This window comes from Arachis hypogaea, chromosome 4 (genome assembly GCF_003086295.3).
Source record: "Arachis hypogaea cultivar Tifrunner chromosome 4, arahy.Tifrunner.gnm2.J5K5, whole genome shotgun sequence".
NCBI lineage: Eukaryota > Viridiplantae > Streptophyta > Magnoliopsida > Fabales > Fabaceae > Arachis > Arachis hypogaea.
Window position 1 is genome coordinate 116,801,228 of NC_092039.1, and position 16,898 is coordinate 116,818,125.

The 16,898-nt window shown below is 33.1% G+C and overlaps 2 protein-coding genes across 7 annotated transcripts; one reads left to right on the forward strand and one right to left on the reverse strand.

Annotated features, from left to right (window-relative positions):
* Positions 1-6,536: 6,536 nt before the first annotated feature.
* On the forward strand, positions 6,537-11,629 carry LOC112797465 (U-box domain-containing protein 33). Of its 6 annotated transcripts, none has more exons than XM_025840413.3 (10): positions 6,537-6,819; positions 7,143-7,384; positions 7,738-7,859; positions 7,942-8,063; positions 8,291-8,395; positions 8,593-9,004; positions 9,179-9,319; positions 9,644-10,171; positions 10,330-11,085; positions 11,228-11,629. In XM_025840413.3, the coding sequence occupies exons 2-10, from the start codon at positions 7,144-7,146 to the stop codon at positions 11,408-11,410; spliced, it is 2,610 nt and encodes an 869-aa protein (XP_025696198.1). In that variant the 5' UTR covers positions 6,537-6,819; position 7,143; the 3' UTR covers positions 11,411-11,629. The 6 variants fall into 6 exon arrangements, with proteins under 6 accessions (XP_025696198.1, XP_025696201.1, XP_072092179.1 ...); XM_025840416.3 differs by having other exon boundaries at positions 9,182-9,319; XM_072236078.1 differs by having other exon boundaries at positions 6,547-6,809; positions 9,182-9,319.
* Positions 11,630-15,638: 4,009 nt separating this feature from the next.
* LOC140184235 (uncharacterized) lies at positions 15,639-16,401 on the reverse strand. The gene is made up of 2 exons (XM_072234545.1): positions 16,359-16,401; positions 15,639-16,063 (listed from the first exon to the last, which is right to left on the reverse strand). The coding sequence occupies exons 1-2, from the start codon at positions 16,399-16,401 to the stop codon at positions 15,639-15,641; spliced, it is 468 nt and encodes a 155-aa protein (XP_072090646.1).
* Between the last annotated feature and the right edge of the window lie 497 nt (positions 16,402-16,898).

A 16,898-nucleotide genomic window follows, 5' to 3' on the forward strand; every position in this document is an offset into this window, starting at 1 on the left:
GGTTTAATCCCGGTCGAACCAGTGAACTATTGAACCAGTGACCTCACCGGTTTATTGACCGGTCCGGTTCTCGCAACCTTGGTTAACACTTAACACACATAAACATTAATTCATTTAATTATATAAGAAGAATAATATTGTTTCTTTTTTCATTTTCTTTTACCCTGTTAACACACACATATTTAATTTTATTTTATTTAGAATAGATTTAGTTAAAAAGTATAACCTTATTAAAAATTATTTTTTGATATATTCAATAGATTTTATATATAAGAATTATCCTTTTAATAAACTTTAATAAGAATTATTTTATAGTTTTATAACCTTATTAAAAAATAAATATTATTAAGAAATTTTTTTTATGGAATTGATGCCGGATAGTTGTGACAGTTACTGCACTTTTGTTCCTAATTATTAGTCTTAGACTTGTTACTTAAGCCTTTAGTTTGCATTTTTATTTTTTATTTTTATTTTTAGTATTTTTTATTTTTTAGATTTTTTATTTTTTATTTTTTTTATTTTTATTTTTAGTATTTTCTATTTTTATTTTTTTACAAAATTTAAAAATAGAAAATATTAAAAATAAAAATAAAAAATAAAAATAAAAATATGAACCAAACATAGAAAAAAAGAAAATAAGAGAAAAAAATGAAAAGAGAGAAAATAGAAGAAAAAATAGCATTATTTATGTGTTATTTGGATGAAGAAAAAATAAATAAAAAAAATAAAGACAATTTTTTTTTGTTTAGATGAAAAAAATTTAAAAAAATTATAATAATATAAAATTACATTAATACTTTTATAAATATTATAAAATAATTTTATATCTTTGATTTAAATTATTTATCTAATATATATATAATATTTAAATGTATATCTCTATTATAATAGTATATTAAAATTATTAAAACTAAATTGATATTAATAATTAGTAATAATAAATAATAATAGAATTATGGATAATATTATAAATACATAAAAAAAATATTTTTTTATTCTTTTATTTATAATGGATGAAAAATTTTTCTAGGGAAGCTTACACTAAAATTTTTTTTCTTTCTATTTTTTTTAGCATTCATACAGAAAAATGAAAATTTTCATTTATTTATTTTTCTTCTTATTTACTCTTAAATCAAACATAGTGTTAGTATTTCATATTTTCCAATTTTTTTACATAGAAAGAGACAAACACGTAGGTTAGTGCCACGTGGGAGAAGCTTCGGAATGGTGTGTATTCTGCGTTTGATGACGTACAGCATCCAACGCTCACATGTTCTTCTATCTACTATCTATGATGTGCGAAATACAAAATTTTTATTCTACACATAATTATAGTTACCAATACATATTTTTTTAATTATAGCTTCGTATTGTTTAATTATTTTGTAATAATTAAATAAGAATTTAATTTTAAATAATTATTAATGTATAACATTTTTATAAATTTTTATACATATATTTAATTATATAATTTTATATTCACAAAATTAATTATATTTTATATTAAATATATAAATAATTACTAAAAAACGAATATAATTGAGGCATTATATAAAATATTTTAGATTGTCTATATTAAAATTGAACTTGTACTAATATAAAAGAAAAATTTATGAAGAATATAATTTTTCCCCCTCTATCTACGACCGTGTTGAGAATATTCCTTTGATACCGCATATTCCTCAATCTGCAGCAGCAAGAAACTTCACTGCTCCGTTGATTGTAGGGTCCTCAATTCTAATTTGGTTTTTTCTTCTTCTTTTTTTTCCTAACTGATGATTTAAGATATTAATTAAAAGGAATTTTTGAAATTTTGAAATGCCTATAATTAAAAGGAAAAGTTACATTGAAAGCCTTAGCCAATTCTCTTCAAACATACATTTGTATTAGAAAAACTTTGCTAATAAATATATGCACAATAAGAAATGATAAAAATAAACTGAATTAATTTACTTATAGAAGAAGGAAAGAAAATTTTGATAAAGTTCTAGGAATGAGGCGAGTTTTAATACAAAAGTTGAATATGATAAATAAAAAAAAAATTGATCAGGTCATGAACCAAGTCAAATGGTATATATAGAGTTTGTACTTATTAAGTTCAAGATCGCCAAAACTCATCATCACTTCTGCCAGGATAAAGATAACTCTGCAATCATTTTGATTGTTTTAAGTAATCCGAATAAATGCATGTTTAGATATGATTAAATTGTTAAAAAAAAAATAAATAAAAATAAAGTATTAACAAAATAAAAAATATTTTTATAAATATATATTTTTGATATTTTAAAAAAATTATATTATTATATCTAAATATAATTAATAAATAAAAAATATATTTTTATAAATGCTATTTAAATATTATGTTTTAAAAATACTAAAATAAAACTATTAAAATTTTCTTTTCTCGGTAAAATTCATCCAAAATAAATTCTAAATCTCACTCTTTGTTGATTGAAAATAAGTAGTTTGGATTTAAAGAATTTAATGATCCAAATTTGTAGATTGTATTTAGAAGAAAAATTGAAATAAAAAAATAAAAATTAAGAGATAGAAATTAAAAAATAAAAATTAAATTAAATATTTATATTATATTTAATATAAAATATACTAGATTAAATTATATCTAAATATCATATTTAATTTAAAATAAATATAAAAATAAAAAATATATTTAAAATTTGAAAAATTACATAAAAATTTTAATTCTTTCTATTTTTACTTTCTAAAAATAATAAAAAATTAAAATTTTATATCTCATGACTAAATTAAAATTTTAATTCTAGTCTCTAATCTATTAGAATATTATTCTAATAGATGGAAATAACCATTACCATAAAGATCACTTAACCTTTGTCGTATTTATTAATTTTGGTCTTTTATTTATGTATTTATTGGCATTTTATGGTGGTTGGCGGGGGTAGCTGTATGTGGGTGAGACCGGAAAGAGAATAATCAATCATATGGAAGAGGTTCTTCCATTTCTTTGAAATTTCACCTATGACAAGCAACATTCTTTTAAGTCTTAACAGATAATGTGTAATTTTTTTGGATAGTCACCGTTCTGAATTTGATTAATTTATAATTTCGTTGAAATTTACCTTTTACTAAATATATAAAATACTAATAATTAAATTAAGATGTGATACTTATACAACTTAAGGAGCTAATATATAGAAAAAGAATAATTATTACACTCCAATACAAACGATGAAATGCACAAGAACACCGTCAACATGTAAGAGACCAAGAGCAGGAGAAACTATTGGATTATTGGATTATTGTATTATTGGAATACATGTTATAAAGTTATACATAATTGTTTTTGTGTGTAATTTTTAAATATTATAAATAAAATAATTATAAATAATTAAACATAATTTTAAATCAAGATTTAATGTAGGTATTGGGGGTATTGACTATTGAGTGATAAGTAAGTTGCTATAAGTTTGAACGTAATTATGATTTCAAGAGTTTGAGTCATGAAAATTACGTTATGTAAAAAAAAAAAAAAATAGTTAATATATATCTTAAAGACATATATTACAATTATTATTAGTGTAACCTTTTAAGTTATTTTTAACAAGTTAAAATTAACTACCTATGAATATAAGAAAATCAACTACTTGTTGAAAGAAGAAATAAATATTGTTTTAGTTCCTAGTGTTTAGAGTTAAAATCGAAACCGTTTTTAATATAATTTTTTTTATTTAGAAATATTTTTAATATTTTTTTGTATTAAAATCGTTCTTTTTTAATAAAAAATTTATAAAATTAAAAAAAAAAAGATAAGGAGAAAGGGGAGAAAGAAAAGGAGAAAGCACGCGGCCGGGAGGGAGGGAGGAAAAGGGAGAGGGGGAAGGGGGAGCTCCGCCATCCCAGTGCCATCGTCGTAAATTCCAGTGTTGTCGCTGCCACCTTTGGGTCCTTTATCACCGAGCACGAGTCAACGAGAGAGGAGATCTGAGAAAGAGAGAGAGCGCCGGTGGAAGGGAGGAGGCCGCTGCCATAGTCGCTGCCACTATCGCGACACCTGCATTGTTGCCGGCAGAACCGCGAACTGAGGAAGATATCGCCGCTATTCATGCATACTTCATCCGCCATGGAATGTGTTGCTAGGCCTTCACGACGCGAGGAGGGCGGCGTGTAAGAGAGAGAGAGGGATTGGAGGCTGAGCTGGGTTCTTACCACCACCGATCTGCCTAGTTGCCGCTGCCACTGCCGGATGCATCTGCTTCTGCGTCTATGTTTGTTTTTGCTTCTGTTTTGTTTCTGCTTTGCTTCTGCTTCTGTATCTGCTTCTTCTGCTTTGATTTCTACATCTGTATTTTCTTCTGCTTTTGATTTTGATTTTGTATGTTGATTTTATTGTTAAATTTGATGTTATTGATTCTGAATTTGATGTTGTTGAATTTGATTTTGTTGAATTTGTGTTTCTGCTTCTGAATTTGATTCTAATTATGAGTATTAATATCTGATGGGAGTAAGGAAGGTGGTGGCAGTGGAGTAAGGGAGGTGCTGGTAGTGGTAAAGGGTATTTTTATCCGTAAAAAATTAAAATGACAATTTTAATACGAAATAAAACGTTAAGGATGATTCTAAATAAAAAATTACGTTGGGGACAGTTTCGATTCTGACCCTAAATATTAGGGACTAAAAGAATGCTTATCCCTTAAAAAAAAATATATACAATCAATATTTAATATTAGTTAAATATTTATGTGTCCATAAAAAATGTTTCAAGATTTATTAAAATATTTGGTTAAATTATATCCTAAAAACACATTTAATTTTTAGAGCAAAATAATAATAATATCTTTTTTTAGTTTTTTATATATTTAGGATATATTTGGTCACAGTGAAAATTTTAAATTATTTTAATCATTTTTATTTGTATAATCGTTTTTCTTAAATAATTGATTATGTGGCAATTAATTTATCTTTGGATAATGATTTTAAGATAATCTATTGTGTTTCTTATATATGAAAAAAAGCTGTTTTAAAGTGATATATAAAATCACAAAATAGGCATGAAATAATTATTTATGCTACTTCATATTTTATACTTCAAGTCAAATAGATAAAATCATTATAACTCAAAACAGTAATGTTTTGCCTGGAATCAAAACCTCCAAGATATGTTTATAAATGTTGAAAATTAATTTCATTTCAATAACCTTTATTTGTATAATCAAATTTTAAAATCATAGATTATTTATAATACCCAATAGGTAATAACTTAGATAGAATAATAAAATCATTATAACTTTAAAATAATAAACTTTTTGTTTATAATTAAAAGCAATATTATTTTTGCTCAAGTTATTTTTTAATTTCTCCCACAAACATCTTTTTTTCTTCAAAAACAATTTATTTTTCAAACATAATTTTTTTAGCATGTTCCCAAACATGTTTTCCGACGTTACTTTCACTTATAAGCTGATTTTCAACGTAAAACGATTAGTTTCAATTATAAATTAATATTTTTCCATTTTTTAGTCAAAGAAGATATTTTTTGGCAAGGGAATTCTTTTCATAATTTTTAAAATTGCTCAAAATATATTGAAAATATAAAGGATTTATTTTTTAATAATATTTATTAAAATATTTTCTTTTATAATGTTATTTAACAATCTATTTTCTATATTTTGTATAAATGACTTAAATTTATAAACATAAGAATAAATTATTATTTTGTATACGAAATATTTTAATTTAAAAATTATATTTTTATATTTATTTTTAATAAAATAAACCTCTAATTATCTGTTTCGTTTCACAAAAAAATTTAATATTATATTAACCTAATACTCTGAATGAGTAGGTTATTTTGTCAAACGAAATAGATATTTAAATTTTATTTTGTAAAAAATAAATATAAAAAATTATTTTACCAAAATTAAAATATTTTAGATACAAAATAACTATTTACTCTAAACATAATTTATTCTTGTACTAATTGATTTATTGTGTTATAACACAATTTATTGTAATTGTATTTTTAAATAGTCAGAGTTTATAGTTTAAAATAATTAGTATATTATTATAATTATTGTCAAAGGAGTATTATATTTTTTTTATTTTTTTTGAAGCGCATTATTATTAGTCTAGCAAGACCTTATTAAAAGAAAATTCTTTAAAAATAAAAATTTATGAATGGGATAAATAATATATCTTTAAAAAATTTAAAACATGGCAAAATAATAGAAAACAACAATTTTTTTATGAATGACAAGCGATTATTTGTCAATATAATTCGAATTTTTACAAAAAATACTTAAAAAGAGCTAAAAAAATTATGCTTCTAGACTTTTTTTTTTCATTTTTAAAATTTTATTTTGGCTATTAAAAAAGTGCAAAAACATTTCTCTTAACATAAAATCATTAAATTAAAAAAAATATCTGATGGAAATATTTTTTTTAAGACATTTTTATCATTTTAATCCTTCTTAATATTTTTGTCCATGTTTAATTATTATAAAGTATTTTTAATAGTTTTATCCAATAATAAATTGGTAGTTTGAGAGTGTTTTCTGTTTATACGCAATGCAATGAGAATGATTAGAGGTTAAGACAAGCTTGCCCTTTTCATTTCTTAGCCTCTCTCAGATCAGGTTGTTCAGTCTCTTCCAAAACTGTCCCTTCTCACTTCTTCTTTTTTCATTATAAAACACTTCGTCTCATCACTTCCAACCTCAATACCTTCATCTTCTTCTGAACGCTTTGGTGCTAGTAAAGATGTTCACTTTTTTAGTTGTGTGATGAGAACTTTCAAGTTAGTTGTAAGACAAAGACAAGGACACACACACTGAGTAGGTTCAGGTTCGTTAAGCTCTTATTATTTCTTTTTTTTTTTTTTGGGTATTAGGGGAAACTTCTCTCTCTCTCTCTCTCTCTCTCTCTCTCTCTCTCTCTCTCTCTCTCTCTAAAAGGGTCTTGTTTAGTTTGTGCCAATTGTGAATATAGAAAGAAAGATTCAATTTTTGGTGTTTGCACAAAATGGGAATTACTTTGTAGCGGTGGCTTGTTCTCTTAATTGAAACACTGTGGGGGTTGAAAGTTTAAACTTTTTGCTAAAATTGAGAGAAAGTTGAGTTTTTTGTTTGTTCTGAATGATTCAAGTGTCTTGCATCTCACTCTCATAGCATGGCTGTGGTGAGTCCTGTGCCTGCAACAACACAAAGGATGGGTTCTGTGAGGCGAGTTCAAGAGGGTGAAATTGTTGAGGAGCCTAATCAAGCTGTGGTAGTTGATGAACCAATCTATGTTGCTGTGTCAAAAGAAGTGAAAGAGAGCAAGCTGAATCTGATATGGGCGATTCAGAACTCTGGAGGAAGGAGGATTTGCATACTTCATGTTCATGTTCCTGCAACCAAGATCCCTTTGAGTAAGTTTGTATACTTGTCTATATGGATTCGATGTTTGGTTCCTTAATTGTCTGAAATTTTTCAAGTCAATGGTTGGTATGTGTTGCTTTGATGATTTTCAAACTAGATTTCGGAAATATAGTTAAAGTTCTGTTTGTTGGATTTTGTTTGAATTTTGTCGGAAATTTACTTGACAATTTTTGTTTGGTGTTATTCGGCTGTGTTGGTCAAAATGATCATATGATGTTTTCTCTCATCAAAAAAGGAATTGATTTTAAGAACCAAATTTAGCTTGATATTTGGTCAATCTTTCATACAATTTGTTTTTTTCAATTTGCTGATGATGGTCTGTAATTGTAATCTTCTTGTTAAGTGGGTGCTATGTTCCCTGCAAGTTCACTGAAAGAGCAGGAGGTTCGAGCATACCGGGATATTGAAAGGCAAACCATGCATAAGACTCTTGATGAGTATCTTCGTATATGTCAACGGATGGGGGTAAATTTACGCTGTAATTCTATGTGTATATCTATTAGTTTCAAATTTTATTTGATTTTACATTAGTTGCTTTCTGATACAGGTGCAGGCGGAGAAAGTGCATATTGAAATGGACAACATTGAAAAAGGAATTGTAGAACTTGTCTCCGAACGTGGCATCCAAAGGCTTGTCATGGGAGCGGCATCGGACCGATCCCATTCTAGGTAAGAAGCCACTAGCCAGATAGCACCACCCTCCCCTTCTGTAAGAGAATCTTTCTTTGCCGTGTGGAATCGTAGTCCGATCCCTATTAGTTTTGATGAAGTCAGAAAAATTGAAAATAGGAGATGAAATCAGAAAACAACTGTTTTCACTTTTTCATTCCTGAAATTCTGAAAGTGAAACAGAAAGCTCACACATTTCCACTAAGTTCAGCTTCATGACATTTCAGGAGAATGATGGACTTGAAATCTAAGAAAGCCATCTTTGTATGTGAGCAAGCTCCGGCATTTTGTCGGATACAGTTTATCTGCAAAGGGCACCTTATACACACAAGGTATAAGAAGCATTCTAAAATATTGATGCACTCTGATCTAAACACAATATAGTTTCACATGAAAGATAAATTCAATACAGAAAGAGAGTTTGTAAATTCCTGTGAATACTAGTATATTTAATAATTTCAAAAAGCTTTTTATCTTGATTTACTTCCTTTCAATATTGGGTACTGATTTAAGTATGACATCAACACAGGGATTTGGTACAACAAGTTCCAAACTCTGAAGCTGAACATCCAGTACTCCCGAGATCTCAATCTGTTATTACTCCGGGCCAAAATCAAACTAGTCATCGTCGGGAGTTATTTCGCAAAGTAAGGTCTGCCAATGATGGTGCTGTAGGGGGCATTATGCATGATTCTTCTCCAGATAACTTTGAAGGGTTCTCAACTCCACCAAATAGGTTAGGTACTGATTTAAGTTCTGATGAGTCAGATAGGCTGTCAAGGACAAGGAGTCCTTCAGCTTTGTCAGTGTGCTCCGATAGTGGTGCTGTTGACCCAATGTTGAGCCCAAATTCGGTTAGTGAGATTGCCGAGAACGTAGCAGAGTTGACTTTGAGCCATGCAATCAAAGAGGATCTTCATTCTTCTCCTCCTAGTGTACTGGTAAACCAATATTCTTTTCTCATTCAGTTAGTGTCTATTTATGCATTGTAGCATGAGTACGTTTATCTTTTAACATGTTGGAAGTGATGAGAAGCAACTTTTACTTTCGAATCGATAGCATCTGAACACCGGAAGGTTTATGCTGATGCTTAGAATGATGTGATTGAACTCTAGCAGGATGGAGGAATGAATGATACTATATATGATCAACTTGAATTGGCTATGGCTGAGGCCGAGAGAGCCACACGAAACGCATATCAAGAAACATATAGGCGTGGGAAAGCTGAAAAGGAGGCCATTGAAGCTATGCGAAAGGTAGCTATCCTGTTTTTAATTGCTTCAAGACTTCTCCAAGACTATTCTATTCTCATCATGTTTCAAATATATTTGCTTATTTTGTATTCATTGGTTGTATCTAGTTTTGTAGTTTCTATATTCTTCTTAGCAGTAAAGCATTTCTAAATTCTAATACCAAAGAAGTATAATAAGAAAGTGGAGATTTATAACTCATTCATGACCAATGCTAAATAATATCATTTGAATGGATGAGCATAATTTTGTGTTGTATTATCATGCCCCAAATTTGCAACTTGGTTCGTTCTCTAACCCGTCTCATTGCGTGAACTGCCCCATTGACAGGCTAAAATCTCTGAAAGTTTATATGTAGAAGAGTTGAATCTGAGGAAAAGGGCAGAGGAAGAACTACAAAAAGAAAAAGAACAACTTCAAAATATGAAGATCCAGAGAGACAAAGTTAAGGAAGAACTCCAACTTGCACTGGATCAGAAGTCATCACTGGAGAGCCAAATTGCATCATCCGAACTTATGATAAAGGAGTATGAGCAGAAGATCATTTCTGCCGTGGATCTGTTACAAAGCTACAAGAACGAACGGGATGAGTTGCAGGTACAGCGCGATGAAGTGCTGAGAGAGGCCACGGAGTTGAGGAAAAAACAAGGAGAGGCCTCTGGCACTCGCACACCTCAATTGTTCTCGGAGTTCTCTTTCCTTGAGATAGAACAAGCAACAAATAACTTTGATCAGTCCCTAAAGATAGGAGAAGGTGGATACGGAAGTATATTTAAAGGTATGTTGCGGCACACTGAGGTGGCTATAAAGATGTTGCACTCTGACAGCATGCAAGGACCCTTGGAGTTTCAACAAGAGGTGAGCTTCTTCGACTATGACAAGATGTTAATTTCTTTTAAAATCTATCTTTCTTCCTTTGTATATTTGTGAAATTGTCCTTTGCATCGTTTATTACCAACTTTGTAAGATATGCCAAGTGGATATTTATTTTGACCCTACTTGTTGTTTTGTCCCAGGTTGATGTATTGAGCAAGTTAAGGCATCCAAATCTTATCACACTTGTTGGAGCCTGCCCAGAATCCTTTACTCTTATCTACGAGTATTTACCGAATGGGAGCCTTGAAGACCGTCTGGTTTGCAAGGATAACACACCTCCCTTGCCATGGCAAACTCGAATTCGCATTGCTGCAGAACTTTGTTCAGCTCTCATCTTCCTTCACTCAAGTAAACCGCACCGCATAGTGCACGGTGACTTGAAACCCTCTAACATTCTCCTTGATGCAAACCTTATTAGCAAGCTAAGCGACTTTGGAATCTGCCGCATATTATCCCGTCGCGAGGATTCGACTGATAACACTACAGAGTGTTGGAGAACCCACCCAAAGGGAACTTTTGTTTACATGGATCCGGAATTCCTTGCGTCCGGGGAACTTACTCCAAAGTCAGATGTTTATTCCTTTGGAGTCATATTGATGAGATTGTTGACAGGAAGACCGGCCTTGGGAATAACAAAGGAAGTGTCCTATGCACTGGAAACCGGAAAGCTGAAATCCCTGTTGGATCCTTTAGCCGGAGACTGGCCATTCGTGCAAGCCGAACAATTGGCTCGCCTGGCCATGAGGTGTTGCGAGATGAATAGAAAGAACCGGCCGGATCTTTATTCCGATGTATGGAGGGTATTGGACCCCATGACAGCTTCCTCTGGAGGCACACTAAGTCCTTCAGGTCTTTACCAACAAACACCATCATATTTCATTTGTCCAATCTTTCAGGTATTTGTCTCCATTCATAGCTCTCTCAATCTTTCACAATGTTATATCCTCATCATCTATGTAAAATTCAAAATCCTCATACCAATGAATTAGCTTTGGCATTTGAATATAAAACAGCTAACACAAGAAAATTATGTTGCAGGAAGTAATGCGAGATCCGCATGTAGCTGCCGATGGCTTCACTTATGAAGCCGAGGCCATAAGAGGGTGGCTTGACAGCGGTCACGACGATTCGCCGATGACAAATTCGAAGCTTGCGCACCGCAATCTTGTTCCGAACCGCGCACTCAAGTCTGCAATCCATGACTGGCTTCAAAGTCACTGAACAAGATTATCACTTTCCTGTGCTGTGTAAACTACCTGTTAATAGAATGTATAGGGAAGCAAGTTTTCAAAATTTTATATATTTTCTTTTTTCATTATATCATTTTTTGTTTCTTACATATCTTAAAAAGATCTAGATGTGTCACGTTGTTATTCTCAGTCATTGTAAAGCACATATATTTCAACATATATATATGTCAAGAAAATACATTTTATGATACTCTTCATTCATCGCACCAATAATTTACAGCTTACTAATTAATTAATCACATAATCTCTTTTATGATACATTTTATAATACATTTTATGATACTCTTCATGTCAATAAAAACAATCTCTTTTTTTTTATATATTCAATTTGTAGCCCTCATAACTTCACAAGATCACAAATATCGTTATCTATATTTCGTTGAAGTAAAATTATATATATATATATATATATATATATATATATATATATATATATATATATATATATATAAGTAGTATTCGTATGATATTGACTATTAATGCATAGTGAGTAGATCTTACAAAGAGATTACGCTCAAGTTGTTTATGTGATCTTTTGCAAAAGTTTATGGATCTCATATAAGCACTTCTCATTATGACGTTACACGATGATCATGCACCTTTTGAATTGAAAGAATAAATATTTTAGAACAACTATAACTTGCATGATCATGCAACTAAAGTTTACACTTGATTTTATTATTTCAATAAAGTTAATTACTACTTTTAAATAAAAAGAACTAAATTCAAATACATACGATAAGTCTCTTTATTCATGCTTTATCTCGATGAAAACATTGTAATATTATAACTGCTTAAATGATTTGGTAAAAAATCCCTTCCAACCGGTAGTAACTTGGATGAGGCGCTCCTCCTCCGGCGATGTATGAACGGAACACCAACTTGCTCCACCCACAAAGTTCCAACCACGAACACTAGCGACATCATACTATCAACGACAACTCCTCCACCACAAGGCCACCAAGTCGCTCAAAGAAAAGAAGGACCCCTGCAGCGATAGACTCAGGAACAGCACAACAGAAGCATAATTTATTATTTCCCAAATCAAATATTGAATAAAAATTTAATTTTCTTTTACTTTTTTTGGGTGAAATTTTTGTTAATTCAGTTTTAACCACAACAACATATATTTATTGTGTTTTATTAACAATTTTACCGTCATTGATATACTGAACCCGAGAGTCAAGCGACCTCCAAACTCTCCGGATGTCAGGCACCTGATGGTTCCGCGAGCTTAGCCATTGTAGCTGTTCCGTCCTAGGTACGCCGAGGTATATAGCTTCCGGGTGGGCACTTGAGTCCTAGGTCTTGATATACGTCGTCCCGGGGCAGCGTTGCAAATTAACTTCGGCCTTCTGAAACACGGTGGGGGAGCACCTGCACAAAGCACTCCGACGCTTAAGTAAGTATGTGAGTTATAAAGGAATAAAGAATAATAAGTGAGAATGAGTTATGTGACCTGTCCTGTGGGTTGTGTCCTCTGAGCCTTTATAGGCGAGTATGGCTAGTTTGTTCCGATGTATTTGGTAGGTGCCGTTACCAGTATCTTTTGGTTATGTAGAGTCGTGATTCATTCTGATTAGTAGGTTCTGTTGTTGTGGATAAGGTTGACTTAGTCAGGAGTTTCTGTTGCAATTCCGTGTTCCCGATTTCTGAGCTCGGTTTCGATTTTAGGCTTATTCCCGAGTATAACGGGATACACGTCATAGCCCCCAAGCTCGGGTGGTGTTGTGCGAGGAACAGTAGCTGAGCTTTGATAGGTTCGTGTCTGATTCTTCTTCTTGTCGTTGGGCCTTCTTTTTGTTTGAAAGGGTTTTGAATAGTTGGTTTTCTTTTGTTTTGGTGAATCGTGTCGTCTTTATTGCGGTTTATTACTGTTTGGGTTTTCCATATTCTTTAGTGGACATGAATTTAAGTTACCCACTAAGATAGTGGGCTTGTAATAATCATTTTTTTTGGAACTTACGCTTTGCTGCTTCATCTTCTCATCGTTTTATCTTTGTTATGTCTTCAAAAGGTTAGCATTTCTTCTCTCACTTTTTACTGTTACTGCTTTTGCTTATTCATGGCGGGAGAAAAGTTGAAAGAGAAGTTGAAAGCTGTTGAGGTTAGGGAAGATGATCCCTATTACTGGGTTCATGAGGATGTTAGAACCCGTTCCTCTTCTTTTACTAGTGTCGATTCCCTTTCGGAGTTGAAAGGTTTGGACTTCGTAAAAGGTGGTTCTGGTGTCACTGTTGAACTTCTTTCGTGTTCCAGTGATGCTAGGGTTTATGAGAGAAGGGGTGATTAGTCGTATTTCTACATGTATACCCCATGCATGATTGAACTTGGTGTGAAGTTTCCTTTTCCCCTTTCGAGTGTGATGTCCTTACTCAACTGAACTGTGCACCATCACAGCTACATCCAAACTCCTAGGCGTTTCTTCGCGCCTTTCAGTGCCTGATGGATTACCTTTCATTTCCTTGTTCCTTGTCGTTATTCTTCTCTCTTTTTCAAGCGAAGGGTGTTCGGAAGGGCTTGTGGGTTTGCCTTAGCAGTTTCCCTAGTCGTTCCTTGTTTCTTCTTTATAAATCTTCTTTTAAAAACTTCAAATCTCTTTTTGTTAAAGTTCGATCTTTTGAGTCTGAGTACCTATTTTATTTGGACGATGAACTTAGCGAAAAGTTTTCCCCTTTATTGGTGTTCTGAGCCGAGTCAAATCCTTGAGGCTTCTGAGCGGAGCGAGGAGGAGGAATTTTTGTTGGATTTTCTGGTTGAGAGTGTTGCTGTTGGGGAGTGTATGTCTATTCCTGATATTCTGCATTTTTGTGATTCAGGTGATACTGAGGGTTTTGAGAACTTATATAGGTAATGCCTTGGTTATTTTTTTGTTTGTGTTGGAGTTTGTCGTCATTTTTCTGATGTTGGTTGTATCTTGTAGGTGGACGAGTTCCTCTCTTGGATCCTTTGAAGTTGCAGTCTTTTTTGAACAAGAAAAAAGAAAAAGGTGTTGGTGGTTCAGCTGATCAGAAGGATGGTGGTGAGCAAGCTTTCTCTTCTATTGCTCGTTCGGCGTCCTCATTTAAACGAAAAAGGGATGACTCATCTTTGGAGATCATTTCGGAGGCCGACCAGGAGGTTGTTGGAGGTGGCGAGCCTGCCTTTGATCGCAGAAGAAGCTTCATGGCTTTGTTGCAGGGTCTAGCTCTCAGTCTCTTTGGAGTGAGCAATTCAATTTTGCCGAGCTTTCTGATAGGACATCTCAATATCCTGGAGATATGCTTATGACCCGTCGGATCGGTGTGGAGGCGCTTGGTAAGTTCGTTCAGGTTGTTATACTTTTATCAGAACTCTTTTTTGTTCTTTCTTTGTAATCTCGTTCTAATTTTGGAGGACCCTTTACAGATTGTCGCTTCTCGTTTTTATGTGTCTTGGTCGCACCACCGAGCTTATTGGTGCTGAGCAATAGGAGGCGGTGGATAAGATTGCTGATTCGGAGAAGTCGTATAAGGCGAGGATTGCTGATTTGGAGAAGTTAGTAAAAGAGAAGAATGATGTTTTTGTTAATGATGTGGCTGAGGAGGAGGTAGCTCTCTTAAGGGACCAGATTTGACTGTTGCAAGCCGAGGTGAAGGAAAATGATGTGGCCAAAGGTTGGCTCACATCTCGTGTTCATGAGTTGGAGGAAAATGGGATGAAGATGTTCTCCTATTGCTTTAACGTGCTGTGAGCCAAATTTCTCTGCTGGCTCCAGAGTTTGACATTGATCGGCATGACATGATGAAGATAGTAGTTAATGGAAAACTAGTTGTAGACGGGACTGTAGAGGAGCATGATCAGAATGCCCCTCCTTCTTAGTTTTAATTTGGTGTTTGTTTATTTTGTACTTTGTTTTTGAAAGTGACATTATGTCCTTGTGGATGTTGGATATTGTTAGTTTGAACTTGTTTGCTGGTGCCGACCATTGTTAGGTCGGTTTGTGTTAATATTTCTCGTTTTTGGTAGATTGTTTTTCTGCGACTAAGATAGGAGACGTGGGATTTGTATTTTATTAAAAAAGTCATTTGGGACTGAATATGATTAATTATAGATTTGAATATTGACAATGTATTGTGCGTCGGGCCTCGTTAAAACCCACCTTAGGCCAAAAACCCTTTTCTTGGGAAAAAAGGCTCTAAGGGGGGAAAAAGAGTACCTTCATTCACGATTTGTACAAGTTAAGATCGGTACATCTTTAGAGAGGAGATATTCCAATTTCCTAATATCGGATTGCCTTGTAGTGTTTGTAGCTGGTAAGCCCCCATTCCGAGAACTTTGGACACTCGGAATGGTCCCTCCCAGTTTGCGGCGAGCTTTCCATGCGAAATTGGTCGTCTGGCTTCTTCTGTTCGTCTGAGGACTAGGTCGCCCTCCTCGAATGTCCTTGTCACCACTTTCTTATTATGCCTTCTTTCTGCCAGTTGTTTCCGTGCTCTTTGTTTGATGGCGGCTATTTCCCTGTCCTCTTCTGCGAGGTCAAGCTCGGCGTTTCTTGTGTTTGTATTATGTAGCTCGTCGTATAGTTCGGCTCTTAATGTGGGAATGCCGACTTCTACCGGGATCAGTGCCTCCGAGCCATAGACTATTTTGAAAGGTGTCTCGCCTGTGGTGGTTTGTACTATGGTGTTGTAGCTCTATAATACTTCTGGAATTAGCTCTGCCCACTCTCCCTTTGCATTATCGAGTTTTTTCTTTAGTGCCTGCAGTATAACTCGGTTAGCAGCCTCGGCTTGCCCATTTGTTTGTGGGTGTTCGACCGAGCTAAAATGATGCTGTATATTAAAGTTATTTAGAAATGAACTGAGCTTATTATCTGTGAATTGCCTACCATTGTCTGATATTATTTCCTTTGGTATTCCGAATCGACATATGATATTTTTCCAAATGAAATATCGTACCTTTTCGGCCGTTATTCTCGCCAATGGCTGTGCTTCTATCCATTTGGAGAAATAGTCTATTGATACTAGGAGAAATTTTACCTAGCCTGGTGCTATTGGGAATGGGCCGAGGATGTCAAGTCCCCATCTGTGAAAAGGCCAGCTTACCTCCATGCTCTGTAATACTTCGGCCGGCTTTGTAGAGATGGCGGCATGCTTTTGGCATTTATCACATGTTTTGACTTTCGTTATGCAATCCCTTTTCATGGTCGGCCAATAATATCCTGTTTGGACGATCTTTGCAGCGAGAGCTCGTCCTCCGATGTGGTTTTCACATACACCCTCATGAACTTCGTCCATCACTTCTTTTGCCTCTTCTTCATTTAGGCATTTTAGGAATGGTTGTGAGAAATCGCGCCTGTATAGTTCTCCTGCTATGTTTGTGTAGAGACTTGCTTTTCGTCTGAAGTGTTGCAGGTTGAGCTCATCTCTGGGTATGATACCTGCATTGATGTACTCAAGGAAAGGTGTTCTTCAGTCGCGGAGGTGGTTAATGTTTGT